The sequence below is a fragment of the Pseudomassariella vexata genome (assembly GCF_002105095.1).
Source record: "Pseudomassariella vexata strain CBS 129021 chromosome Unknown BCR38scaffold_17, whole genome shotgun sequence".
Taxonomy (NCBI): Eukaryota; Fungi; Ascomycota; class Sordariomycetes; order Amphisphaeriales; family Pseudomassariaceae; genus Pseudomassariella; species Pseudomassariella vexata.
In genome coordinates, this window is record NW_024467972.1 from 483,018 (window position 1) to 509,944 (window position 26,927).

At 50.9% G+C, this 26,927-nt stretch overlaps 11 protein-coding genes across 11 annotated transcripts; 5 read left to right on the top strand and 6 right to left on the bottom strand.

Moving 5' to 3' along the window:
- Window positions 1–244: 244 nt before the first annotated feature.
- Window positions 245–1,127, top strand: BCR38DRAFT_460962 (Alpha/Beta hydrolase protein; the record flags this gene model as incomplete). The annotated part of the gene is made up of 2 exons (XM_040862476.1): window positions 245–709; window positions 777–1,127. 2 exons carry the CDS (start codon window positions 245–247, stop codon window positions 1,125–1,127), a joined length of 816 nt encoding a protein of 271 aa, XP_040711185.1.
- Window positions 1,128–3,080: 1,953 nt separating this feature from the next.
- Window positions 3,081–3,335, top strand: BCR38DRAFT_319796 (uncharacterized protein; the record flags this gene model as incomplete). Its single annotated transcript, XM_040854755.1, has 1 exon — window positions 3,081–3,335. A coding segment is annotated over one exon (255 nt), but the record flags the coding sequence as incomplete, so codon positions are not given.
- A 1,320-nt stretch (window positions 3,336–4,655) lies between these two features.
- On the top strand, window positions 4,656–5,219 carry BCR38DRAFT_448234 (uncharacterized protein). Its single transcript, XM_040861210.1, has one exon. It carries the CDS (start codon window positions 4,720–4,722, stop codon window positions 5,041–5,043), a length of 324 nt encoding a protein of 107 aa, XP_040711187.1. The 5' UTR covers window positions 4,656–4,719; the 3' UTR covers window positions 5,044–5,219.
- Window positions 5,220–5,224: 5 nt separating this feature from the next.
- BCR38DRAFT_448235 (uncharacterized protein) lies at window positions 5,225–5,678 on the top strand. The gene has a single exon (XM_040861211.1). The coding sequence runs from the start codon at window positions 5,338–5,340 to the stop codon at window positions 5,626–5,628; it is 291 nt and encodes a 96-aa protein (XP_040711188.1). The 5' UTR covers window positions 5,225–5,337; the 3' UTR covers window positions 5,629–5,678.
- An 8-nt stretch (window positions 5,679–5,686) lies between these two features.
- BCR38DRAFT_448237 (uncharacterized protein) lies at window positions 5,687–6,436 on the bottom strand. The gene has a single exon (XM_040861212.1). It carries the CDS (start codon window positions 6,130–6,132, stop codon window positions 5,842–5,844), a length of 291 nt encoding a protein of 96 aa, XP_040711189.1. The 5' UTR covers window positions 6,133–6,436; the 3' UTR covers window positions 5,687–5,841.
- A 7,682-nt stretch (window positions 6,437–14,118) lies between these two features.
- Window positions 14,119–14,919, bottom strand: BCR38DRAFT_448246 (uncharacterized protein). The gene is made up of 2 exons (XM_040861213.1): window positions 14,666–14,919; window positions 14,119–14,609 (listed from the first exon to the last, which is right to left on the bottom strand). The coding sequence occupies exons 1-2, from the start codon at window positions 14,750–14,752 to the stop codon at window positions 14,295–14,297; spliced, it is 402 nt and encodes a 133-aa protein (XP_040711190.1). The 5' UTR covers window positions 14,753–14,919; the 3' UTR covers window positions 14,119–14,294.
- Window positions 14,920–16,934: 2,015 nt separating this feature from the next.
- On the bottom strand, window positions 16,935–18,185 carry BCR38DRAFT_400609 (kinase-like domain-containing protein; the record flags this gene model as incomplete). Its single annotated transcript, XM_040857744.1, has 3 exons — window positions 16,935–17,069; window positions 17,214–17,492; window positions 17,526–18,185. Coding segments are annotated over 3 exons (1,074 nt in total), but the record flags the coding sequence as incomplete, so codon positions are not given.
- A 1,020-nt stretch (window positions 18,186–19,205) lies between these two features.
- Window positions 19,206–20,177, bottom strand: BCR38DRAFT_400614 (glycosyl hydrolase family 62 protein; the record flags this gene model as incomplete). Its single annotated transcript, XM_040857745.1, has 1 exon — window positions 19,206–20,177. One exon carries the CDS (start codon window positions 20,175–20,177, stop codon window positions 19,206–19,208), a length of 972 nt encoding a protein of 323 aa, XP_040711192.1.
- Window positions 20,178–20,982: 805 nt separating this feature from the next.
- BCR38DRAFT_353549 (Rad4 transglutaminase-like domain-containing protein) lies at window positions 20,983–24,009 on the bottom strand (the record flags this gene model as incomplete). Its single annotated transcript, XM_040856797.1, has 2 exons — window positions 20,983–21,132; window positions 21,199–24,009. The coding sequence occupies 2 exons, from the start codon at window positions 24,007–24,009 to the stop codon at window positions 20,983–20,985; spliced, it is 2,961 nt and encodes a 986-aa protein (XP_040711193.1).
- A 255-nt stretch (window positions 24,010–24,264) lies between these two features.
- Window positions 24,265–25,522, top strand: BCR38DRAFT_448252 (uncharacterized protein). The gene has a single exon (XM_040861214.1). The coding sequence runs from the start codon at window positions 24,269–24,271 to the stop codon at window positions 25,439–25,441; it is 1,173 nt and encodes a 390-aa protein (XP_040711194.1). The 5' UTR covers window positions 24,265–24,268; the 3' UTR covers window positions 25,442–25,522.
- Window positions 25,523–26,888, bottom strand: BCR38DRAFT_448253 (mitochondrial 18 KDa protein-domain-containing protein). Its single transcript, XM_040861215.1, has one exon. The coding sequence runs from the start codon at window positions 26,656–26,658 to the stop codon at window positions 25,726–25,728; it is 933 nt and encodes a 310-aa protein (XP_040711195.1). The 5' UTR covers window positions 26,659–26,888; the 3' UTR covers window positions 25,523–25,725.
- Between the last annotated feature and the right edge of the window lie 39 nt (window positions 26,889–26,927).

Below are 26,927 nucleotides of genomic sequence, written 5' to 3' on the forward strand. Positions count from 1 at the left end.
ATGAACTGCGGCCAACCCGCCTCTCGCACGACCGTGACTACTTCTAGGAAGAGAATCCTGCCTCGTTCGTATTGACCGACCGCTTGCTGATCTTCACCTCCAAGCATCAGCGATCACTCAGCTCTTCGTCTCTCATTCGTTCCTTTGAGCCCAGTCACTCATTTATTCACAACTTATCAAACACCTACCCACTCCGCCCACCCCCCCAAAAATAAGTTAAGTTAAATAATTATTGAACTTGAACATGCGTTCCCAACTCTCCTCCATCTTGGCTCTGGCCGCCCCTCTCTTATCCGCCGTCTCGGCCGCCAATCCGTCCGTGGTCGTGGTGCCCGGTGCGTGGCAGATCGACCCGACGTGGGAGGACTTCATGGCCCTCCTGACGGACGCGGGGTACCCGACCTCCAAGGTGACGCTGCCAAGTGTTGGCATTTCGGAGACCGGCGGCCTCGCCGCTGATGTCGATGCCACGGCCGCCATTCTGGACCCGCTTCTTGATGCCGGCAAGGACGTCGTCCTACTGGCCCACTCGCTCGGTGGGCTCATTGCGGGTAATGCGGTCCAGGGCCGAGACTACGCCACTCGCCAGGCGGCTGGAAAGACTGGAGGTGTCATCCAGACCATCTACCTCGCGGCTTTCATGTGCCCTGAGGGTGTCTCGCTTTTCAACATGCTCGGAAACGAGTGGTTCTCCTGGATGAACGTCACCGTATGTTGCCAAATCTACGCCCTGTATATCTGCCATGCAGCTTTGATAACCCGCATTTCTTCATTAGGATTCCAAAGTCTACGCGAGTGCAGATGAGATCATCGATGTCGGCTTCAACGACATGACCCTTGCCGAGGCCGAGAAGTGGGCATCGTACACGACCTGGACCTCGGAGAAGGTCTTCACCGACGCGTCGCTGTACTCGCCATGGGCAGACAACGTCACCGAGGCTTACATCCACACCCTGCTCGACGGTGCCCTTCCCTACGCTGCCCAGCTGCAGATGGAGGCTCTGCTCCCCGAGGGCTCGGCAGTGTACAACATCAACTCCAGCCATGTTGCTTTCTTGAGTCAGCCGGATACCCTGCTGTCTCTTATTGAGGACGCAATTGCTGTTGGTGTCGCTGCGCATGCTTAAATCTTATCCAACGATATAGTGTGTGCCATTGGAGCCTGGGGATGGGAGGTGAGATGAGTGGGAATTTTTATGTAATGTTAATGATAAGTTCATGCCAAATACGTATCATTGGCCATGCTATCTGTTACGTGCCCTAGGTATACCGCCTGTGTGCTGGGTGCAGCGTTTGGGCTAATTTCCCATAGATAGCCCTTCCGTAGCTGCAGCCTTTGGGACTCAGTCCCATCATCATTATCACCAATGCAACCCTCTTACCTGTATTGCCAACATATCCTATTGCTGTCGATGATAAAATTTGTGTTCACTTGAGCCCCTGAACCCAAGCCTTTTACAGCATACCTAGTAATGTAATCTGAAAACACGTGATTCGGAAGCATGGGGTCTCTCTTGTACCGTCACTATTAATAGTAATGCGTGCCACTTCTGGCTGGCGTAATGCTGGCGTAATACAGTTATAATACACTAGTGTGCTAAAAATGCACTGGGGTGGTGTTAGTGTACCGCGGCAGTGTGTTATAGCTGCACTACTGCAGGGCACTCATGATGACGGGCGTAGTATAAACGTAGTAGCTAGCTGCAGAGAAGGACGGTACTTTGCTGGCACCTGGACATATAGAGACATTACCTTTGGCTTTAAGTGTAGATGCGAATGTATATTTACGTCATTCCCATCGGTTTGTCTTATCTCCTGTTTGCCTCCTTGTTGATCACATTTGGCGTTATATGTTCAAACAATATGCTAAGTCTAACACTAATAACTGAAATAGCGTACCTGTAATGTTCTTTGCACCCAGAAAAAATATTCATTTTATATTTTGAATCAGGTTGTTTCTTTCCAGTTCGGTGTTCGGTCGCTATTATTAAGCTCTGTAGACAGGATTAAAACCTGTCTCGAACTAAGAAAACAGCTAGTTCGCCTTGGAAAGCACCAAATCTCGCCCAATCATACTCCACAGCAAAGGTTCCAGTGTCACAACGGTCAAGATTCTGCCTTTAGGTGCGGTGGTTATAGGTCATACCTGCGCGAACTAAGCTGAGTACTCCAGGCCGTTATCTCCATTGAACGTCGAGAATGACACCACCCGTATGACTGGGAGATTACCTACCTAAGCCACACATACATCCAACAGTCTATCCCACTAACTTCCAGATTCGGTGTCGCAAACTTGATTTTAACCGAAACCTCAGGAGTAGCATTGTGATTATTGCCGACTAATAACATACCTAATACATCAGCGCGACCTCACTCTCGTTGAATAATCCAGTCCTGTAGAGGAACGGACCCCGTGAGGTCTATTACTAGCATTACTGGTGCCGTGGGCGCCGTTGCGCCGGTGCGAGCGTTTGCCGAGGTATTCGCACAAGCTTACAAGTACAACCGTCAGCCTCGTGAGTCGTACTTACACCTGCACTTGCAAGCACTGCCAGCAGCGTCCGGCCCCCACAGCCCCAGGCAAACTGAGGATCCTATTGCTGGTCAGCTCCGATACCCCGCAAATAATCCTCAGCCGTGAGAGTGCAAGACATAATAGGCGTGCCTCACCGCAACATGACATCCAGTGGGTGACAAAGTTGAAATCGACGAGTTCAACCTGCGATTTGAGACGGCAACCAACCCAGCTGTCCCGGATGACAGCTCTGAGGAAGCACCGTTCGGGATCTCTATGACTCCAGCGTTGACCAAGGCGGAGGGTATGCCAACTACCAGCCGAACTATGAGCCATTGGCGCTCCGCTGGCCCTTTCTCATAGACTTACTCCTGTCATTGCTCACCTTGATTGCACTTTTAATTGTCGCACTGCACACTCTCCCACTCAAACATTATGACGCTTCGGAGACAATCGCGAAGACGTAGCTTTCAGCTTCTGGGCTCGACTACGAGGGGCTTGATGGACCAGCCCTGTCTTTTATCGGGTCTCATTCTCTTCCAAAGGCGATCTCCAAAGGCGATCTATCACTGGTAGCCTGACCCCACCGACTGACGAGGATGATCCCCTGATCCTACGAGCCGATAACCAAGTTGTCACCCCTACACCAACTCAGCCCGGGATGGTCACGTCATGCGACCAGTTCTACTCTGTCGTTCCATCTGATACTTGTCTGGAAATTGCCGGGCACCACGACATCAGTCTTGAGCAATTCTACGATTGGAACCAAGGCGTGGGGCAGAATTGCGAGTCGTTGCTAGCGGGAGACTATGTCTGTGTTCATGCATCGGATCACGACGATGGCCCTGATTATGACGTTTCTATTACTCCTGGAATGATTCTCCCCCCAGGTTCGACATATGTAACGGGTTGCGCATCGGTGTGGGGGACCGCACCTCCATGGGACTTGACTACCGGCTGCTGCCGTGGTGCATACGACGGGCTGGTGCCGTTTCTCTCCTGTGCTACCACCTACCCGCCAATATGTCCCTTACCTTTGGGGTGCCCAATTCATATTTCATCATGCCGGGTACGCAGCCCATCACTTCGCTCCGCGACTCGAGTGATACAGATTGCACTGCCGTTAAGAAAGCAAAGAGAGACGTATTGCTCGTATTGACCACCGACACCATCACCACATTGCCGACTATCGTCTCGATGGCTTCTGTAGGAGCACCCGCGTCAGTGTACAGCCATGTATCGATAACTATCTCCATACCGACTGTGGAGGCACGCACAGCGACCGGCAACCTGGAAAGGGACAACCCGACAACTTACTTTAACAAACGCACACCAACGACCCCTTCTAGATCAAGCGTTCCACTTACAGCGTCTACTTCAGCGAACCACACTCACCACCCCTATCAGAAAGTGACAGTATACTATCTCAGCGACGGGGAATACTTCATCGGCATGTTCCTGCCCACCCTCCTCGGTGCCCTGCTTGCTATACCCATCCGCATACTCGATCTTAACGTTCAGCTCTTTCAGCCGCTGCACGAGATGACTTACAAATACGGTGCCTCGGGCCGCAACTCCCTTTGCTACGACACATCGGGCCTGTGGAGCTGGCTCAAGACATCATCATCAACATCACTAGCTTCCCACATCGGCCGAAGACGCGTCCTGCCACTGCTCACCTTTTTGCGAAGGTTATATCCATGTTCATCATCCCCTTCTCCCCAAAGGCCATGAAGCTTAAATTAGTGGGGTGCTGCGCCTTTGGGGACCCGCGCAACTGCGCCATGGTCCTCAGTGTATTCGACGGGCCGACCAAGATCATCATCGTTTCGCTTGCCTTCGAGGCCGCTCTGGTTCTCCTAATCATGATGTTATTGGCGGGCTGTGGCACGGGTATGCGACATAGCCCTTGGAGCATTGCTGGTATTGCAAAGCTGAGCCTCAACTGGGACCTGAGAATATTGCGTCTGGCTTCTGGTGATAGTGAAAAGGAATACAAGAAGCGGCTGAGCGAGGGCCAGTTCGCGCTACGATATTTCCGACACAACGACAGCCGACCACGCGTTGAGTATGGCATCGTCCTGCTTCAGGAATTCAAAAACGACTGCTTTTCGGAAAATGCCTCTGCCACTTCCACCGCGTCGGCTCACAGTCCCGTTCATGTGAAGGTCTCGGCAAAGGGCGAGACCAAAGATTGGCTAGTCATGCCCTCTTCTTCACTCGGTCATCTCGGCCGGCTCCTCTTCTTGTCTTTTCTATTAGGGTTAATGACGGTGATCCTGTATTATCGCAACATTCCCTATTCCATAACGTCGCACTTGGAGCAGTTCATGGACTGCGAATCCTTCGGTGTTACCTTCCTCTTCACTGCCGCGGGCAGCGCCATAGCACATTTCCGGGCTATATTTTTCAACAGTAAGTCACCTCAAACTGATCTATCCCCTATTGCTTTTCTCCCCTTTTATTCCTCTCCTTTCCAGCTTTTGCCCATGTCAACACGTTGCCACGAATTTCCAAGTCCGAGCTAAGCTAAACCTTTAACTAAAGCCATCGTCACGATCTCCCCCTATTACTGTCTACCCAACTTAAGCTCCACCTCCTCCTCCTCACCAAGATCTCTCCACATCTCGCACCCTACGAATGCCATATCCGGCTTCCACGCTGCCCTCCTATGCCGGCATCGGTTCCTGCTCCTCGTTTCCCTCGTGGCCCTCTCGTCCGAGTTCCTGCCCATCTTCCTCGCAAACATGCCCTACCAACGTAAGCAAACCTAGTTCGTCCATATACTGTGCTACTGGGTCACCACCGCCGTCCTGTCGGTTATGGTGCTCTTGGTCGGTGCCAGCTTCTTCTTTTTTGTTAAGTGGACTACTACACCTTCGTTACCGGTCGCCCCATCGACGCTTGCTGGGGCTATGCACTATGTTGTTGATAGCAATTTGATCGATAACGAGCTACTTGAAGATCGCGATTTAGAGGATCGTAGATGGAGAAGTGATTCTGGCGCAATGGATAAGCATGTTCGGGTCCACTTAGGACGAGTGCAAGGGCTCAGTGGGCAGGTCAGAACGCAGGTTTGGATCTCGAATGACAATGACCACATTGCTGTTTAAAGTTGAAACCCGGATGTGAGAGATGTAGCAAGTTACGATTCGCATGTCAAAGGCTGTTGTTTGGGCCTGGCTAGGGAAGGGCCTTGTTTCGCTTTTATGCATCATATTGCTTTTACCACGTCTGGTTGAGAAAGTCGTTCCAGTCGTGCATCGGCATGTGTATTTGACGGGTAATTCTCTGCTCTCTAAATATATAAGGTACTTCTCCCTCATTTAGAACTGTACTATTCGTGACTTTACTGTTAAGGTAGCAATAAACAACACCCTCTCCTGGCTATTATTGATGACCACATCATGCCATTTATCCAAATTCGCTCTGCCCTTCACCAAAGTTGAAGCCTCCACTAAATCAAGGCCGCTATCAAAAACTTCCACCAAGACCAAGCAGTAATAAGTCCACCTGTTACCCTCTTGAAGATCAGCGACCTGGCAGACAATAGCCCACGGCAGGACGTCTAGCAAGTTATTTGCTAGACCCTGATAAAGATACCCTTTTGGCCTCATATCAGAGTAACCAATCGATCAGATACCGGTCCGGACCGGTCCGATATTCCGATATCGATACCGATCGGTAGCACATTTTGTTCATTAGATCGATCTGACCGGACCGGTTATATGGAAGATTCTGAGGGCATCGTGACCCTTGTTGTTGACCCTGGTTTTATCTAACCTAATACGGTTAGGCGTTGTTTTAGGTAGGAAAAGTGAAGATTTTTTATCGGTAACGTGAATGTACACCGAGCTGGCCACTTTCATGCGCCAACGCGACCGGCCAACTTAATGTTTGATTTTCTCAACAACCAATTATGGCAAAGTCATACAACGAAGCAGACTTAATGCTAGCCCTTCAAGCTCTCCAAAATGACCAAAAACTTGGTCTCCGATAAGCGGCAAAAACGTACCAAGTCCCCCGAAGCACTCTCCAAACGCGTAAAAACGCGCCCGAGGCGCTGTGGTATACTTGGATTTGATGTTCCCGTTGAAGGAGCAAAAGGAGGGCACATATGCCTAACCTGTATGTATTGTAGCTAACTCTGGTCCTCTCTTCGAGGGTCTATGTATGGAAACAAAAGGGTTCTTATATAGTCAATGAATGGTAGACTTGCTGATTAATTCAGACAAGTTGTAGAAGCATATAGATAAGTAGGGAATGTTCTATCCTCGCCACATTTCTCGTAATAGAGGTATGTGGGGATGGTCGCCGTTCTAGGTGGCGATAGTGGCAAGTATAGGACCCACATGGCCCACAGGGCCCATATTGTCCAACTGTTATAATCTTGACAGTGTCAAATGACAGTAAGTAGCAAGGAGTTCTGTTGTGCCAATCGATTGAGCATGACTCGTGAATCCGTCTCGCATCGAAGCCGGTAGTGAAGATGAGGTTTAGATCGTGAAAACAACCAGTGAAGATCCCTACTCGGCTCCCCACCCGGGAGACTTCTTGACTCTGATCGGTTGTGGGATATCTGCTCCACACAACATGTATTGCACCAATTATGCAACTATATTGCATTGATTGTGTTTATCTCTGGAGACTTTTTTACTTGGAAGCAGAGTGTCTCCAGAGATAGACTTGTAATTATGTGATACGTTGGGTGGCCATAGGGCCTCACAAACTGGCAATTTGGCGTAAAAGCTTTGACGGTCTACCAATATGTCCGAGCACCCCTGAATATAGATGCAGGATTGTGCCCATACATGATATGAACAGAACTAGGGCGCATGCTTAGAGCGATCGATACGTTTTCCAATGGGCCTGTGCAGCTAATCGAGCTGTAAATGTGACGCCACGGAGGTGTCGTTGACGTGAAAATTTCACATGCCCTACTTGTTTTGGTATAGAGTAATCGAAGCGTGCAGGTTAGATATATGTTACAATTTGGTCATTCACAAATTCAACGATAACAGTTACTTGTCGGGCTCTTGGCGCAGATAGAGTTTCACACTTCAGTGCCCCAAAAACCTAGCAGAGTCATGCTGAATAGAAACAGCAATACATGATCCCGCCTGCGAAACTTCGAAATTTGCCTGGTGGTGATTTTCCTCGCCTATGGAGATGTAACAGGTGGATCAGTACTGAAGCTGAGGATGTATTCGAAGACGATTAAACCTCTGCCGACGCTATAGAGTTGCGGGGGGCAAAACCTTTTGTTTACCCGGGTTTTCCGGACGACTGTTCAGACCATCGATCACATGGTTTTGCTCATCTCAGCTTATCATTTGTGGAAATAACGACCACTCTAGTCCTTAACACCGCTGACATAACCTTTATTAGGTCTTTACTAGATAACTGTTCACGATACTTCGAATATGTTTACCAAAGTTTCGCGGCTATCTGTGAACACGCCTGACCAGTTCCGTAACCATATTTTTCCACGTGCCGCCTCTTTAGGCTGCCTACCTCGAGTTCTTCTTGGTCATAGCTGACAGCGACTGGTGATACTTGAAGAGTGATCACTATATTGTTCTAGTAATTTAACGTGGACCTCATAGTTAGTATACATGGTACGAGAATCCGTTGGCTTTTCCAATGTGGTACCTAAAGCTCTCCTATTGTGACATCAAAACGTATGAGTTCGTGCGCGACAGCTAGTCCAGCGTCAGCGGCATCAGTGGTAACGGTGTCACCACCTCTGCTCCGAAGTCCACCTACAACTCCTTGAATGAGATCGATTGAGATGGTTCTTTCAATAACTAAGATGCCCAGAGCTGCATTTTGCCATCGGTCATACTTACGGAAGTGGTGGAATGGCATGGTCAAGAGGCAGTACAGGCAGGCGACAAAGACGATGTTTATCGCCGATAATCGTTGGATCGAAGTCGTTGACGAAAGGCTGGTACGGGGGTTTCGAATTGCTGTGACAGAATCAGTACTTGTTCGCCAGTTTTGTCAAGGTCTACATGGATCGTCTTAAGAGGAAAGACTGTTCGCGAGACCCTGCTGCTTCTTAGCAGTGGTGTGCCAAGGTCGAAGCAGAGTCGGCCCGACAAGCAAAGAACGGCAAGGAGAACATGTTAAACGTAGCAAATCGACTAAATGATATGTCGTTGGAGCTAATCATGCGTAGCGAAACTGAAAAGACGCATGCGAACGTTTTTCACAGTAGCCTCACGGCCACGAAAGAGGCTTCCTGCCTCGAGTTGGTGTCTTCAGTATGCGTGTCCTGTTCATCCCTCGAGTGTTTTGAGTCTGAGGCGCAGTCTCACACAGAACTTCAGATATTTGAGTAAGGAATTCACTGTGCTGACAGACAACATGTTAATCTTGTGGGGTTATGAAATCAGTTACTGCTTAACAGAGATGGCCTAGTGTAAATTTGGACCTAAACATAACCAAGTTTGCATAATATTCTTACTTCAATACTCTACATTAATCTCCACTCCTTTGCAAAACGTTACTAGTCTTGAGCTTACATGATCATGATGCGGAGCTTTTCGCTGCTCGCCATATCCTTACCTTCTTCAGTCCGAGTTACCAACACTGAGGCATATTCCCGGTACAGGTACAATGTCTGCTTCAATACGTAATATTTATAAGTATCTAAAATATGAAACTTACACTATAATTGTTATAAGCTAACGTAGTCCACGGTCCAATTGCACACTTCGGCAGATTTTCGTACGCTACCACTTTGACCTGCGGTTTTTCACCACATAACTATGGTTGGTTCTTGGAATGAAAGTGATATGATTCTAGCATTACATGCGCTTCAATCTGATCCAAAATTAAATGTACGTCGCGCTGGTCAGATCTATAACGTACCTTTTAGAACCCTTGCGTATCGACGCGACGGTAAAACCGCTCGAGCGATTACGCGATCGCCAACGCAAAAGTTGACTCCTTCCGAAGAAGAGGCAATCGTACGACATATAACTGACCTATATTCGCGAGCATTTCCTCCCCGATTGAGTGGTGTTGAAGATATGGCCAACCGATTACTTCGAAGTCGCGACGCGGGACGCGTCGGCGTCAACTGGGCCTCGAGCTTCGTAAGACGACAACCACACCTCCGGACGCGTTTAAATCGAAGGATCGACTATCAGAGAGTCCTCTGCGAAGACCCCGACGCGTATCGCGCGTGGTTTGACCTGGTACGGAATACAATTGCGAAATACGCGATCCAGAAGGAGGATATCTACAACTTCGACGAGACCGGTTTTGTGATGGGCCAAATCTCGTCCGAAATGGTCGTGACGACTTCTGATCGGCGCGGAAGGCCTAGAGCAGCCCAGCAAGGAAATCGGGAATGAGTTACAGTTATTCAAGGCGTTGGGTCGTCCGGTTATGCCCTCCCTTCGTACATTATTTTCGCCGGCAAAACCCACCTCTCGTCATGGTACGAAAACAGCCCATTGCCGCCTGATTGGGTTATCGCAGTTACTAAAAATGGCTGGACTACGAACGAGAGAGGCGAAGATTGGATAAAACACTTCAATCATCACACCAAGTCTCGTACGAAAGGTACTCATCGCCTATTGATCCTCGACGGTCACGAAAGCCATCACTCGACCGATGTCGAGGTATATTGCAAAGCTAACAATATCGTCACGCTTTGTATGCCTCCTTATTCGTCGCATAAGCTCCAGCCTCTTGATGTTGGTTGTTTTCGCGGGTTAACAAGAGCGTACGGAAAAGAAATCGAAGATCTCGTGCGAGCACATATAAGTCATATCTCGAAAGAAGACTTTTTACCGGCGTTTTTGAACGCGTACAACGCAACTTTCACGGTTTCAAATATCCAAGGAGGTTTCCGAGGGGTAGTAATAGTTCCGTACGATGCAGATTATGTCATATCACAGCTCGATGTGAAATTACATACGCCAACACCTCCGGGTAGCTCGGCTGGTCTCCCCGTCCCTTGGGAATCAAAGACTCCGAACAACCCAACCGAAGCCCAATCACAAACCGATTATGTGAAAAATAGGATTGTACGACATCAAAATAGCTCACCAACGTCAATTTTTGCTGGAATAGATCAGATTGCGCGAGGTACAACGAAGGTTATGCATCGGCTTGCCCTTTTAGAAGGCGAGGTCGAATGGCTTCGAAAGGCAAATGAGACCTTAAGTCGACGTCGCCGTGCGAAGAAAAAACAGCTACAGAGTGGAGGGTCACTTCTTATACAAGCTGGACAGGACCTACAGTCTCAACGAGAGGTTGATGGGCAGTTACATGACGAATTTCGTCAAATTGGTGGTCGGACGAGGCGGCGAATTGCGCGTGTACGGCGCTGTAGAATCTGCGGCGAGCCCGGACATAATGCGCGCACTTGTGGAAATGATGTAGAGACGTCTGAAGATAACGATTCTGAGTAGTTTCAATTGATGATAGGCGTTGTGGTTGAATTAACTTATACATTGTCGTATAAGGTCTGCCAAAGTGTGCAATTGGACCGTGGACTACGTTACATACAAAGGTGAAAAAGAGAAATAGAGGTAGGAGAAGGAGGGGCAGGGGCGGAGGGGAGGTCCCAAGCCGCGCAAGGGTACTAATATCTCATATGTACCTTACCATGACCTAGGCCACCAATTCCATAGTAAGTACTTAAAGGCATTATTTCGTATATAATACCAGAGGTAAATTTTTGATGTAACAGTAGGGAGGTGCTATTGGACCGAAGTGCAAATGGTTTTGCATTGAATATGTGATGATCTCTAAAAATCTCTCAAAGGAGTGAACTATGGCCAGAAGGACCTTATATAGGTGGAAATGAACGGTGCCTGCCCCAAAGACAGAAATTGCGTTGTACAAGGGGTGGTGGTCACATTGGGCCATAACGTACGGTAGGTGGCCATACGTCCTCACAAGCTGGCAGTATTTGGTGCAATAGCCTTGAAGGCCCAACAGGTGCAAGCATAACTCGTACCAGCTCCGAACACACAACCGTCCCGTTCGTGCCAGGCGTTTGAATCGGGCGGGCGCATTTTGTTCTGTTCAGCGGGGCCGTCGTCACAAGCACGGCTTTCTGGCACCTGATCCCGAACTTACTTGTGTTCAGCTTCGAGTTCAGGAAGTCTAGCCTACATTGCGATGCTGGCATTGAGTAAACATTGCGGAAAGTTGACTATTTGCTATGAGGGAGACACTCCAAGCCGGAAGGCAGCATCACGTCTATAATTTACTAACGGAGCTGGGCCCCCCCTGAGGCCCACGGGTTGCCAGATCTCCGGAGGGACGCCGGCGACACGCTTACGGCACGTACACATGACGAGAAGGCAAAATTACTAGCTGAGAGGTTCTTCCCAGACCCGTGTATAGATCTATCGGACCTCGATCGTGGCCTATTACAGACGAGACCAGAGCTGAACGTCCCTAGGGAGGTGAACACAATGGATATCGAGTCTATAATCAAAGGAACGGCTGCTTGGAAGGCTCCCGGCGACGACCTGATCCCCACTGGCCTGCTAAAGGCCTGCGGTGAACCCCTATGGGAGATCCTAGCGGATCTGGCAACAGCTAGCTTTAGGCTGGGGTACTACCCGGAGCGCTTCCGCTCAGCGAGGGTGGTTGTTATCCCTAAGCCTAATAAAACGATAGCTCAGAAGCAGAACCCTGGCGGCTGGCGCCCCATTTCCCTGCTTAGCACGGTAGGGAAGGTAATAGAGACGGCGATGAGCCAGCGTATCACCAAAGTAGCTGAGACGGCCGGCCTACTACCAAACGGCCAAATGGGTAACCGCGCTGGGAGGTCCACCGAACTGGCAATACGTATAGTTCAGGATGTGGTCTATACGGCGTGGAGACGCGGGGGCATCGCCTCGCTGCTACATCTGGACATCAAGGGGGCATTCGATACGGTCAATTACAGACGGCTGGTTTCCATATTAGCCCGGAAAGGCTACCCGGAGTGGGTTCAGGAGTGGGTACGCAGCTTTGTGGAGGGTAGGACGGTACGCCTCCGGTTCGATGGCAAGGAGTCAGAGCCAATCCCCCTACGAGCTGGCGTCCCCCAGGGGTCGCCGCTATCCCCGATACTGTTTATATTATACATTTCAACGCTGTACGAGGAGCTAGCGGAGCAGCACCCACTACTTTTAGTAGTCGGGTTCGCGGACGACACGAACCTGCTAAGCGTCGGCACCGATCCAGACACGACCTGCCGCCGGTTGGAGGGCGCATGGGCTACGCGTCAGCGGTGGGCAGTGAGGCACGGGATGGAGTTCGCCCCTGACAAGAGTGAGCTAATGCACTTTACTAGGGCCCGAGAGCCCTTGCCGCAAAGTATTCGCCTTGGGGACGCCACAGTGTCGCCGGTAGTCTCAGCGAGGTTCCTAGGAGTCTGGTTCGACCGCAAACTGACGTGGCACGCCCATGTTGAGCGTGTTAAAACAAAAATGGCAACTCAAAAGCTAGCCCTGACAAAGCTAGTCAATATGTCGTGGGGCTGCAATCTTATACGGGCGAGGCTGTTATATACGGTGGTTATCCGTAGCGCGATCGCCTTCGGGGCGACTGCGTGGCATACTATAAGTGAGGAACCGGCCGGGCCAGCTAAGAGCCTGATGGGGATACAGAACGAGTGCCTCCGGGTAGTCTGTGGCGCCCACAAAGCGACGCCGGTTCGCCACCTGGAAGCAGAAGCAGCAATCCCGCCACTAGACCTCTATCTTAGTGCCCGGGCTGCTAAGTTTGAAGAACGGCTGCGGCTTAGCGGGAAGAGAAATCTGCTTCGCAGCGCGAGCGCTAAAGCGTCACATATACTCCGGCAGGATAGGCCGGTGAAGAGGAAGCAGGCGTCGCAGCTACTCCGACCGGCAGGGTACACTATGGAGAAGGAGGCCCGGGGCTCCGAGTGGATGAGTGAGGAAATGGAGGTCCCGGCTGCCCTCCTCGGCCACTGGAGGAAGAAATGGCTCACCGGAGCAGAGCATCACGATCGCCAGCGACGCGCTATCGCTGAGGAACCGGAGGGCCCTTCGATGCAGATACCGAAAGGGGGCAAGTATTTCGGCCTGAACCGGCTGGAGGCGTCTACGCTGTGCCAGATCAGGACGGAAAAAATAGGACTAGCAGCCTTCTTATTCAAGACAGGGGCTTTTGGCGTGTACTCGCCGCTATGCCGCTGTGGCGACGCCCCTGAAACGGCAGAGCACGTAATCCTCTTTTGAGGGCTGTTGGAAGGACCGAGGGAACGATTACGGGCCGCTATCGCACCGCGGCCACTATACTCTCGCAGAGACCTCGCAACGGCAACAGGAGAACCAGTAGTTAGTGGGACTATTGTAAGGTGGCTGCTAGGGACGGGTCGGACAGCTTCAAGGCCCAGATAGTATCGATCTTCTCAGGGGGGACTTTGTTGGTAGGTTGAGAACCAACGTAGTATGGTAGTGAACGCCATGCCGTCGCCAATAGGGCGAACCGACGACGCAGCGTATGTATTTATTCCAGCCATTAGGGCACGGTTTGACATACGGGAGTACTGGTAGAGGTACCGGGGGCTTCGAGCCTACGGTGTAATTAATAATAATAATAATTTACTTGTATCCCTTACCGCCCTTCTCAATTAGATGCCCGTAATTTCTGAAGCGTTCTTCACACCAACATTCCGGACACTGGTACGAGGACGACTACTTGTCGTTCCAATACTTGACAACCAAGTCGTAATTTTTCAGAATTGCATCACACGATCCCGCAGGATAACGCTTGTCTATACCTTTCCAGTAGTTCATTCTCTTCGGCCGATACCGGTAGCAATCAAGCAAGGCGCCCAATTCTTTTTGGGGTACCCGTGCTTTTCTAGTGGTTGCATGACATATATCAGTCGAAGCATTGCAGAGCAATTCAGAGAAGGAACAGAGCGGTGCTTTGGAGCCGAGGGGATTATCATGGTGGTCATTGAGTAGACGGCAAGCAACCGTTTGCACGTGAGCGCTAGAAACAGTTGTTCGAACGCATTCGCATGGGCAAAGATCTTGAGCAGCAGCTCAGTCGGCAACACCGACAGTGCTGATGACTGGACCGCATGTGGTGCGCTGAGAAGCTGGTTTACTTAGCAGAGAATCTCGAGCATGGAGTGAGGATGAAGGCTTAGCCTACCGCTTGGGGAATCTTGAATGCATCCCAGCAGGCCGGAGCATGCTTGCTGTGGCAATCCGCGAAAGCATGGGACCACTTCGCGTGCATTACGAACGGAAAAGTGGTGCCTTTGCTGCGTAGAGGATGCAATTTCTGGAAGTGAAGACGCGCGGCCTTCAATGCTCAAATTTCCAATGAAGACGAGCTTCGAGACGGAGTACTTAAAGATGGAGAACCAAAAAGAGGGATCAGGTCCAGTAGCGTTTCAAGTGGTTGAGGGAAAAACTTACTCAAAGGGCTTCTGTGTGCAGCATAGCGAACAGTACTTAGGCGGGCTGTCGGCCGAGCTTGAATGCACCTCCATTTTCAACTGTAGTCTGAAGAAAAGAAGGCATAACGCCTCTTCAATACGCAATGGTTGCATAAAAACAAAATATTTAAATACCGGACACAATTCTGCCGATTTTGAGTAGCGTATCGATCGAGCTATCTTTTGGTCCGTAGCGGAAATTCTCAGAGTTCGGCGGCCACGGGCTACGGAATAAACCCTTTAACCCTCTCTCGTACCGACTTAACAAGACTAAATGGTATCGCGACGCTACCTCCGACCAGTGGAAGTTTACTAGGGAGTAAGAGGAGGTTATATTCAACTAGATTCTTCCCGAAGAACTATGTTGGAGGGTTCCTAGCGAGGTTTTCATCACCGATTTCGCCCAGGAAATACTGAGGCTGAGGGGGACTATACGCCGTTAGGCCTATACTGGATCAACCACTTCGTAAAGCATTATCTAGACACGGACGATAAGGGCACTAAGGTCGTCCGCCAAGGATACTGCAGTACAACGCAAAGAAGCCCAAGGGTGAGATCATGGCCAGGCTATTCCAAGACTACCGATGGCAGACTTGGACATTGCCAGAACGCTACTTTTACCTCCTGACATGTATGGGCCACCGCCTCAGTCTGCCAACTGTTGCGTCCGGGGTTTACAGGGAAATTACAGAGCAAGGGGTATCATCGTTCAGCCACCCAATCATATTACGGGGCTTGGGATCTAGATGTGGGCAAGCCAACCGAACCACTTCAACCTGGTTGCCAAGGGTTGACGTCAGCCAGCCAACCCAACTAACCAATTGTCCAGAGTTTCTAAGGCATATCAATTTGGAGACTTTATTGGTGACTTGGTCGCCAGGTGGTTACCAAGCTAAGGGCTCCCTATTTTTAGTAATTTGCAGGTGCTAGCGGCCCCTACTAGCCCTGTAGGAACTTTCGCTATCTCGGCGCTCCTCTAGCGCTCAAGTTACCGAATTCTACGGAATCCGGGATAAAATTAGCTACTTCACGATCGAAAACACGGAAAATAACGATGCAGCGGTCAAATAACTTGGCTAACAGCTCGGAATTGATAGATGGCGCCGGCGGGGTTGACGATGATCTCATTTCCGGCTGGTTGTAGCAACCACCTTGACAACTAGTCAACCCGCCCCAATGAGAGGGCTGGTATATGACCAGTCTTATTGCGCCTTTCAACGTTGCATAATTACAAAGTACACATGTTCTTGTGTACTTAGTTATAGATTTTAGTTCTTCGTACAGATGCCTACTCCAAGCGGTAGGATTTCCCTCACCTTCCACTTCCTCAAAATAAACCCCCTCATAACCATTGATTTAGTTCTGTTCCATAGCTTTATCATCTATAGCTGCCTGATAGCCCAAAGATTAAAATATGGTGCGGATCGTCTTGATCCCCAGGAGCAAACTTTACATCTCAATTAACCCACCCTTTGGGTACTGCCCATCCCCATTGAGAAGATTGCCCGACACTCTGCTCCTGCCAGAACTTAACATGACACCCTCCCAGTATGTCGAGCTGGGTGAGATGACTTTGCTCCGAAACATCACGAACCCCGTTTGATCAGTGCAGAAAGGCGATTGACCCACGCCTAAATACTGCCCAGCCATGATGGTGATAATCAAAATGGTGGAGACTATCAAGAATCCAATCCAGAATAAACGCTCCGGTTGTTTGGGGTCGCTGGGTGTCGTTTCCTGTTCCTGGCTTTCAATCTCTTTCTTTTGGGATTCGGTGTCGTTAGCGATGACTTTAGTCTGAGTCTGGGTCTCTTTGTCCTTGGTATCTGCTTTGGTTTGGGTGTCGGCATCGACAGTATCTATTTCAGTTTGTGTTTCCACATCTGTGGCAACTCTTTCACTCGGTGCTTCAACATCGATGTTTTTCGGTACATCGTCTACCTTGGCTTCAGACTTGACCTCAACTGGTGCCCCTGCCCTTCCGTTGAACCACCTGTGCTGCAAGACCGCATCGATGTCAATTCTCTCCTTAGGATTGTACTTGAAGACTTTGTAGAACAGATCGGCAAGGATAGTGGCCTCCTTTTCCGGCACTTTCCGACTAACCCAAATATCCTCAAAGCCGCCAATCGGACCAAACCTGTAACCCCGATCACGAGCCAGCTGTACGTGCATGACATCCGGGTACGACTCACTGAACCCAGCTGCCGCTGCAACGACCTCCCTTGCCTTGATCAAATCCTCCTGGGTCATGGTAACAGGCTCATCAGGCCCTCTCCGTCTCACCTCCTCCTTTGTAGGCTCCTCGGTCTCTTCTTCCTGTTGTCTGAAATAAGCCTCACGATATATCGGATCTAGGGGACCCAGCAGCATCTCTAAACTCTTAACATAATTCGGCGGCTTAGAAAATAACAGCGAGTGCAGTCGTGTTTTGGCGATCGACATGGCGAACCCCCAAACGTCACTACTAAAACTCAACTGATTGCCAAAGTAAGCCTCGGGGGTAGTGTTCACCCCGTCTGTGTATCTGTAGTCATGCTGCTCACCGTTCTCGTCCATATTCTCAGAAACGTGAAACGCCATGCCAAAGTCGGCAATAACGATCTCTGGCTTGACGCCGACACACGACATATCAGCCTGTTCGATCAGATACTCTGGCGCGCGGAAATAGTGCGGTTTCCCCTCAGCGGTTCGGACACGCTCCCGCAGTGGCTTTCCCAGCTTCATGATCATCGCCTCCTGAGATAGGTGACTGATGTCTTCCAGTCCGAGAAGCATATTAACGCGTCTGAAGCTTCCATGCACGATGCCTTGCTGCTGAAGGTACTTTAGACTGTGGCCCAATTGGAAGAGAAGCTCCTTGATGATCGGCAGTTCGATCTCGCCCTGGGACATGAAGTCCGCGAGCGAGGGACCCATGACGGGCATCACCAGACACAAATGACGACCATTTGGTCCCTGGATCCAAAAGCTGTCTGTGGGTAGCAGCACGTGTGAGGGATCCGCTCGGTCGCGAAATCGCTTCATTATTCGTAGCTCGCGACAGTCTTCAGAAGACTTCTCCGCCGCGAGGATCTTAACCGCGCACCATTTCTCCTCGCGGGTGTTCCGACACAGCCAGACGGTACTGAAGGCGCCCCATCCGAGCTTCGCCACCACCTCTAGTTGTTTCTCGTCCCCGAGTTTGTCCTTGAAGTTCACAGGGTGGAGACCCCCTTTTCTGTATTCCATGACTGGCTCGGTGTTTTGTACCCACTTGGGATCCAAGTAAGCGGGCTGGACTTCGGTTTCTTCTTCGTCTCGGTGGATTGCATCGGAAGCGGTGGAGCCTCTTCGCAGGTCATCCAAGGCATCTTGGAGGCAATCTGAAAGCCCAGAGGGAGAGTTGGGGTCGGGTTCGTTTTGTTCGGGCTCGTCTGAGTTGGGCATGTCCAGTTTGGGGCCCGTCGGGTCTTGGACGGAGTGCTTCTTTTCTCGCCTGCGCTTCAATCTCGCCATGCGCTCCTTATGAGACTCGCGAAGGTTTTCGCTTACGGCAGAATCAGTGACCGTAAAGAGGGAATAAATGGGGGTATCAGGAGCGCTGCACTTGAACTGAGACATGTTGCTAGTTTTCGCTTGGGCGACCGGTTGCTAGAGACGAATGAACAGTATTCAGACTGGCTGTCAGAGAAGCAAAACGTATAATGAGGGATTCGAAGACTAATGTCAAGCACCAAGATCAGAGACTTTACTGGCATCGCTAGTGCACAAAGATGGAAATTGTGTTGGCAGCCTTTGTCTCTTGATTGATCGTGGCCTACTATTGTAGGAGACGGATATTATTAAAACACAAAGGGCTCACTGGTGACTAGATGAAAACGGGATATTTTCAACCGTCTCCTTGTCCAAACCATTGGAATTTCATGACACAGCTAGTTTATTTCCTGTCATAGCTGTATTTTGTTACATGAAAGTTTCACAAAAAAATGCCATCATAGAAGAGTATTATGAAATTCCTGAAATTGGATGACACTTGCTGGTTGCTGTATCAGTCCCTTGATCATCTTTTTTAGCTGTGCTGGAAATTGTATTTTGACTTGCAAGATATATGATGTAAACACATGTAACACAGCATAAGTTTGACAGCTAGTGATATTATCAGCTGCGAGCGCAAATCAGAAGTACACACATGTTTTGGATGGAATCATCTATGGCCACCCTTTGTTGAAATTCTTACTACCCAGATTTGCTAAGTAAGTAATCTCATCCCTAACAAGCCGAGTTCGTCTGCGTTAACAGCCCCAGCTTCCAAGGCAACGTATTGTAACTCCCACTTGCCGACGGGCTCAAGCCCTGGTACAAATACCGCAAATTACATGGACTAATCGTCATAGTCTGATCCATCTGCGTCCGCACCATCTCGCCATGACTGATACTCCGTGTCCAAGCTGTGCCCTCAAAAGCAACATTATTCGCGCGAGCAAAGGGGTTGGCTTCGGTAGCAGCAAGAGCAGTCCAATTTTCCGACAAACTACTCGATGTCCAGGAGCGGAAGTACCGGTTGCCGTCACTGCCGATGGCTTCGACGAGGAGAAGATATGAATTCCCTCCTTCGATAGCGTAGACATTGCTCGCCTCAAACAATGCATTCTTATCCGAGGCCGACATAGCAATAACCGTATCCCCCATACCCTTGGGGAAACTAGCCAGTGATGTCCTCGAGCGGTACAAGTGTCCATTATCGTCCGAAGAGAACAGGTAACAATCCGTTGCATCACAAATAGTCCACATATCAACCCAATACCCACTCCCAATATTACGCGTCACAATATCGGGCACCGCGCTAAAGAAATTCGTTGACGCGCTCCAGCCGTTCGGATTACCAATGTTCTTATTCGTCGAATAAGCCGCATTTCCGTTTTGGAATACAAGGTACCAGAGTTTCTGGGGCGCAAAGTAGAAGACCTGCGGCGCGGCGCGGTAGCCCGACCCGATGGGGGTTTGCGAGAGGTAGTTGAAGGTTGCGGAGTTGGCGGTGGCGAAGGAGGTGAAGTTGAAGTAGACAAGGTTGTAGCCTGAGGCTTGCGCCGTGCTGGCGAAGACGTGATAGGTGCCGTCGACTTCGACGATGGACGGATCTTTGATGCCAGCGATATTATGGCCGTCGTTGTTAGGGCCTATGAGGGCGGTGGTGGAGTTCCATTTGAAAGTGCTGGGGAGAGTGGATGTCTGTCTTGTCATCAAAGTGGCTTCATGGGGTTGAAGAGCTTGAGGACTGGTCACGGTAGCAGTGGCAGCATATACTCCTGCGATAAGGACAGTCAAAGGCAACATCTTGGTCGAATAAGACATGACAACTTCATATGAGCCATTCTTCTGTGGTGAGTCTCCCTGCTTTATACATGGCTATCACCCACGATCCCGCTAGTTGATCGGGTCAAATGTCTACCGTACCTATTAACCCTGCCATTCCATCATCGGCGCGCATCATTAGTGCGAAGCGGAACGGCTCTGACGACCATTACTCTGCCAATCTATGTGAGCATTGAGGTGGACAATGAACTTGAATGTTGTTATACGCGCTCCAATCAGATACTCGACCTCCGTTATTGGACCTAGGAGCCCATTCAGGCAATTCGGCATATGGCTTTATTTCTCCCAGTTATACATAAGGGCCGGGTTCCGGGAGCTGCTACGCCGTCCCCGGTCCGAACTACCGCTTTAGAGTGCAACCCTAACCAGTAAGACAAATTTATGGATTCGGAGTTTTCCAGTGAGACGTACCGTGACTGACAACCTACAAGTCCCGTAGATTGGCAATCAATAACTCTAGTTCCGAAAAGGGGCGAAGTAGCACAGCTGCCCAGTAGTCGAAATACTAGTCAGTTGCCCCAGTTGAATGACACGGGGCTATTTCGGATTCGTGAGATGATAACTTGATCAGGATGCACAGATTCGGAGGTCAAGCAACATGTGGCTCCTTTCTGGTCTCGGAAGATGTCGTGTTTCGTTGTCAAAAGTAATGAGAGGCCGCATCTCGACATAGTCAATCATCGCCATCTTCCATAAAGTCGTCATCTTCTTCCTGATCATCCTCCTCAGAAGATTCAACTTGAGTCCTCCGGGTTCGCCTCCTCGTTGACGTTCTCATCTTGGGTTTGGCTTTTGGCTTTGGCTTGACAACCATCTTTCTGCCCTTTGGCGCTGGCTTGTATTCCTCTTCAGTTTCTGCCGGATCCTTTTCATCTTCTGCGGCATCAACGTCTGGTGCAGGTTCAGTCGAAACACCCGCTTGCTCCTGGAGGCCATCTTCCACCTCGAAAGGGTCTTCGTCATCCTCGTGTGCTACCGGGAAGTAACCCGATTTCTGTTCCGGCTCCTCGGCATCTTCTTCTTCATAACCCTCAGGCAAGAAACCCCCAGCCATATCTTCATCCCTTTCTTGCATAGCCCTGAAGTCCGCCTCACCACCGCCATCATGGCCATCAACCTCCATATCCTCTATATGACCGTAGTCATCCTGTATCCTCTTCGCAATCCGCAACCCCATAAGCATTTTCCTCCACATGCCCAACACCGCCTTACGTCTCTTCTCGTCCTCTTTTCTCGCGCGCTCCGCCTCGTCCTTCTCAATCTCCTCAATCACGCGTTCTCTATGTTCTTCTGCGACCACGACGCCTTGAATCACAGGAACAGCCATACGGTGTCCAAACTCGAAGCCAACTACTGCTTCGGCGTAGTCGATCTCAAGGCGCTTGCAGACACGAACCGCGCCTCTGTAGGGCAGGTGCACCGCGCCCTCGGGACACATGTGCTCGGCGAACATGTCGATGTTGCCGTACTCATTCTTCGGAATTTGGCCATCCACAATCGGGTCGGGAATAATCCAATCCGTCTGCTCGTAGCTGTAAAGTGGTTGCAGTACCTTCCCACCCGTTCTCGCCTCCGCCTCTGCGAGCTCTCTGCGCCTGTTCGTCGTCGCTGCTCGGTATGGTGCATGCTTGAGCGGCGCTTCGCCGTCCTTTGGTGCGCGACCCTGTTTGTGCCAAGTCTCTGCGCTCTTGACAGCCACCACGTCTTTGCGTGAAAACACATCCTCTTCATCCACTTTCCCACCCTTGCCCTTGTTGCGGAAGACCTTTACTGGTTTGGCAGTAGGCAGCAGAGCCTCTTCCCGCTTGAGATGGCGCGCGAGCACGAACTCCTTGGAAGATTTATAGTACTGCAGTGTCTCCTCGCCTTCCTTAACCTCCTTCTTCTCGGGCACCGCGGGTTTCAGGTCCGTAGAATCCTCAAGCTCGTCAGCTTCGGTGATGGGGTGCTTTTGTCCACCGCGAGAATAACCGCGCATCACCGACCCAAACCAGTCAAACTGCTCGTATCGCTTGACCTTGCCATGCTTGTTGTAGATTGGAATCTTCTCCACCCCCATTCGTGCGCCTTTAGTTCTTCCTGGGAAGAGCCGTTTCCTCAAATAACGAACCGTGACGTCCTTTGCTGTGCCATCCTGAGAGAACCCCACCACATAGGCTATGATTTGTTTGGCTTTATCCGCTTTGCCGCCTCTGGGTTCTAGTGACTCGATAAGTTCCCTGTTCGTACCGACAACGGACTTGACAATTGGGTCAACGGGGATACACGTTTTTGTAACAGGCGATAGTACTTCTGTCCAGTAATGTGGAAAGTCGAGGTCCTTATCATACAATTTGGTTACAGTTCTAGGCTGGCGATGCTCAGCTGTGACATCAACAATCGAATCGTCGTCACTTTCCTCGCTCAGAGGATCCGCAAACTCGTCTGAGTCATCCAATTCGATCATTAAAGCATCTTTCTCGCTCTTCTTTGCGCGCTGTTTTGCTGGACGTTTTAGTACAGTCTTCTTTGACGTTTCATAACCATTCGGGGTATCAGTAGCATTTGTACCGGCTTTCTGGCCCTGGTTTTCCGGCTTCTCTTCATTAGCCTCTTCAGCCTTGCTCCAACCGAATCCAATCGATTGGAGGTTAGCAACCATGCGGGCCTCAAGTCCAATTCCGCGCAATAGGGCCGTGAAGAGCTGGGCCCCAACGTCACGGCTGCCGGTGCACTCTTGCGCACGTTTTCGAAACTCTTCCAAGTTCGTGATGCGCTCGCCAAACTTCTCAGGGTCGTGCTCTCCCTCTTCGTACTCGCGTGACCATTTGCCAAGCCTCCGAGCACTCATATATCCGATTTTTCGCAAGCCGGGAGCCGTTATTCGGAACCGCTGTCTCCACCACGGACAGAGCGCTTTCAACAGCCTGAAGAGCGGGTCGCCACGGCTCATGTCCGGAACTCCTTTCTCAAGCCTATCCGCCGCATCGCTCCAATCTCTGGTAGGTCTGGCAGCAGGCTGCTTCCCCTTGGACCTTGTTTTCCTGTTTGGCTTGCCTTTCTTTGGCCCGACCTCTTCAGGATCGTCCAAGCCACTGCTCAATCTCCACCGGTCGACTTCGTCCCACAAGCGGGGAGGCAAGTGTGAGATCATGATAGCTTGAACTTCCACGTCGCATAACCATGAGTTGCGAACGGCATTGTGCCATAGTAATAACTGTACATGCATACAGTGCGTTACAATCCGGGCTGCCTTCTCCTTTTTGGTGGCGCTCTTCTTTCCCATATCGCTGGATAGAGGTACATAGTGGCCTTGGTTCCATGAGATAGACAAGTCACCAGACACGACCGGCTCCGCTTGAGGCTCGAGATTAGGGACATCTTCAAATTCCATTTGCTCGTCTTCGTCCTCGCTGTCAGAATCCTTCTCCAATCTTTGGCGTTTGGCGGGAGGGACATCTTCGAATTCAATGTCTGAGAGCGAACTGAGAGAACTGCTGGCATCGTCATTGTCGTACATCTGTTGAAGTGCCAATCTAGTTTTCTCAGCAGAACGTTTCCTTACTCCAGATTCTGAATCCTCAAAATGTGTCGTTTTTGGGGGTGGAGGTGCTGTTGCCGGGCTGGCCTTCACCTTGCCCTTGGCTGCCGATTTGGTGATTCGTCCACTCGTCACAGGCGATGGAGTGCGCAGCCTCTTGCGCGGAACGTGTGGAGGCATCCTGTCGCGATGTGCAGTTTCTAAGGTATGAGAAAGGAAGCCTGGCTTTAAATGAGGAAAACCAGTTTCCAATTTAATGGTAACATGAAATCTTGCCTAGCGTAGGAACAATCAAGGTCGCCGTCATCGAACACAGCAGCGGGTGATCCCAGAGACGCAATTAAGTTTAGCGGGGGTTTAGCGCACCACCCCACTACCCGACAGCCTTATGCGGCTCAGCGGATGCTTCGAGGTCCTTCTTCCCCGAAGAACATTGTTGATGATAAGCCGGCGCCTGCCTGCGCAACCTCGTCATCTGCCTGCCTCTATCAACTTCTACCTTTCTTGCCCATTCCCTCGCCTCTTTCGCTTTGTCAGACGGCCGCGCCCACACTCATTTACCGCACGTGTCACCTGGGGCAGCTTACGAGAACACTGTTTGCCTAATTGCCCCCTTCTCGTCCTTGTATATCTTCCCCTACTCATTAGTCCGACCGCCATGACGCCCCCCTCCTCCAAGGTGGCATCCTCCTCATCCACCGAACCGGACACGTCCTACGTGAAAATGGATACAGCCGAAGATCCCACCCTCATCGGCAAGCACTGCGAATTCGAATACTGCAATCAGCTCGACTTCCTCCCCTTTTTCTGCCAATCCTGCAAACACACCTTCTGCCTAGACCACCGAACCGAAACCGCGCACAAATGCGCCAGCGAAGGCGCCTGGGCACGTCGACGCCGGCAAGCCCAACTTGCCCGCCCGGGCGCCGGAGACGGCAAGCGCATGCGCGACTTCGTTTCTCAAAAACCCTGCGCGGCGCGCGAATGCAAGACAACGGTGGGCACGTCGCTGGTGCCGGGGGTGCACTGCGATAAATGTAATCGGGACTACTGTCTCAAGCACCGACTGGGCGAGGAACACGACTGCGCGAACCTAGTTCCCATCGGGGCGCGGCCGCAGACTTTCGACGTCGGCCGCGAGGCTAAGAGCGCGCTGGCCAAGTTCAAGGCTTGGGGAATGCAGAAGCGGGAGCAGGCCACCAGGGCGCTGCCGAAGCCGAAGCCGACGACAGCGAGTGCGCGGTTGGTGGCCGTGAATAAGTTGAAGAAGACGGCCAAGGGGGATACGAAGCTGCCGCCTGAGAAGAGGGTGTATTTGTATGTTGAGGCAGAGGCGGAGACGACGACGGCGAAGTTCCCGAAGGGGGAGTTCTTTTATAGCAAAGAGTGGGTTGTTGGACGATTGTTGGATGCAGCGGCTAAGGGGCTTCAGGTGGAGAATGTGAATAACTCGTCGGCAGAGGAGAAAGACAAGCTACGAGTGTTCCATGTGGAAGGGGGGCGTGTGTTGGAGTATAATGAGAAGGTGGGCAGTGCGCTGACAAGTGGGAATACAGTCGTCTTGCTTAGAGGCGTTGGACCACCAGTCCCAGACCTAATCGACATGAAATAGGTATTCGGTAGATTTGATGAGACATGATGGAGCGCATGGGCGGCGTTGGTGGCTGACGGATACATCAACCAAAACTGAAGCGCTATAGAGCGTTTACCTTTTTATATCATTTGCTCAGCGGAGTCTTATCTGTGTCCCATATTTACACTGTGATACATCTATAGTTAGACTGATTAGGTTTCCCCATATTACGTTAACGACCAAAACCGCAGGAATAGGGCAGGAGTAGGAAGTACTCAGAACGCCGTTACCAGACCAGAAATCATCAGAGCAGTGGCTGTTTCCTACAATTCTTTATCCTTTGGCTTCTTGGCCAGATTCTCCTCTCTACCCGTCTTCGGTAAATCTCCTACGTATTGCTGACCTCCATATGATTGAAATCCCTTGTGGAACGCCCACTCGACCGCATTCTCAACTGGTGCATCGAACAGCGTCGGCAGGAACGGGACAACAGTGAGACCCAATCCAATAGGTCCCCACGTCCTCAGTCTCACGTTCTTAACATCCTTCATCGCTCGGCCAGAATATCTCACCACGCTGTGGATCGTGAAAGCCGGCAATCCCATACTCGCCAAACTTTGAAAAATACCCCTCTGCACCATCACCGTCCGCCAGTCTTCAAGTGGCTTTACAGTCTCCGGCAGCGTGGTCTGCGCCGAGCTCGCCGGAGACGTGAAGTTAGTCAGCCCCGTGGCCTTCTGCTGCTTCTCCGTCAACTGCAGCTGCGGGTTCAGCTTCCGCTGGTTCTGCCAGTACGCCTTGTACCCCTCGTAGCTGACGTCACCAAGGATGTAGGCCCAACTGACGCCGTAAGCGCTTCGTACAAGCCACGGGTGTGCTACGGGACGAAACGACTCTCCAATGTCGGACGTGTAGGCTACGTAGCGATGGGCCGATTGCATGATGGTCCGGATGCGGTTTGCGTAGGCGGCGTACCGCACATTGGACTCGGTGCTGTCGGGGACATAGCCGTCAACTAGCTCGTCGAAGAAGTTGTCGTCTTTGTCGGATCTGTCCATGATTTGCTTCATGCCTTTAGGGAGCTGCTTGCGGTCCGGCAGGTGGTCGGGGTCGAATTTCGAGGCATCGCGGCGGGGGTCATCGGTCAGATGCGAGGCCTGGACGGGAGGCGCGGGCTTGCTGTTGGGAGATTGTTTGGTTTCCCGCGAGTCGGTCGAAGCTTGAGGCTTGTCGGGGCCTTTTCCCCACCACGACATGGTTGGGTTTGTGTCTGTAACGGCCGCGAAATGGGTGTTTTGGGTAGGTCACGGGATAACAGAACAGAAGAAAAATGAATATAGAGGGCCAGGCAGTGCAAAATTACTGAACTAGCGCTTTATACCTCGGGTAGGATGGAAGGGGCTGTTTCGAAGGTCCCGGTCGCGATGGACGAATTTCAATGCTGTGACGTCGCCAGCCAACCAGCCAACCAGGATGAGTGCAGCATTCATACGTCGTAAGCAATAAACCCGCGCTGACCCGTGGT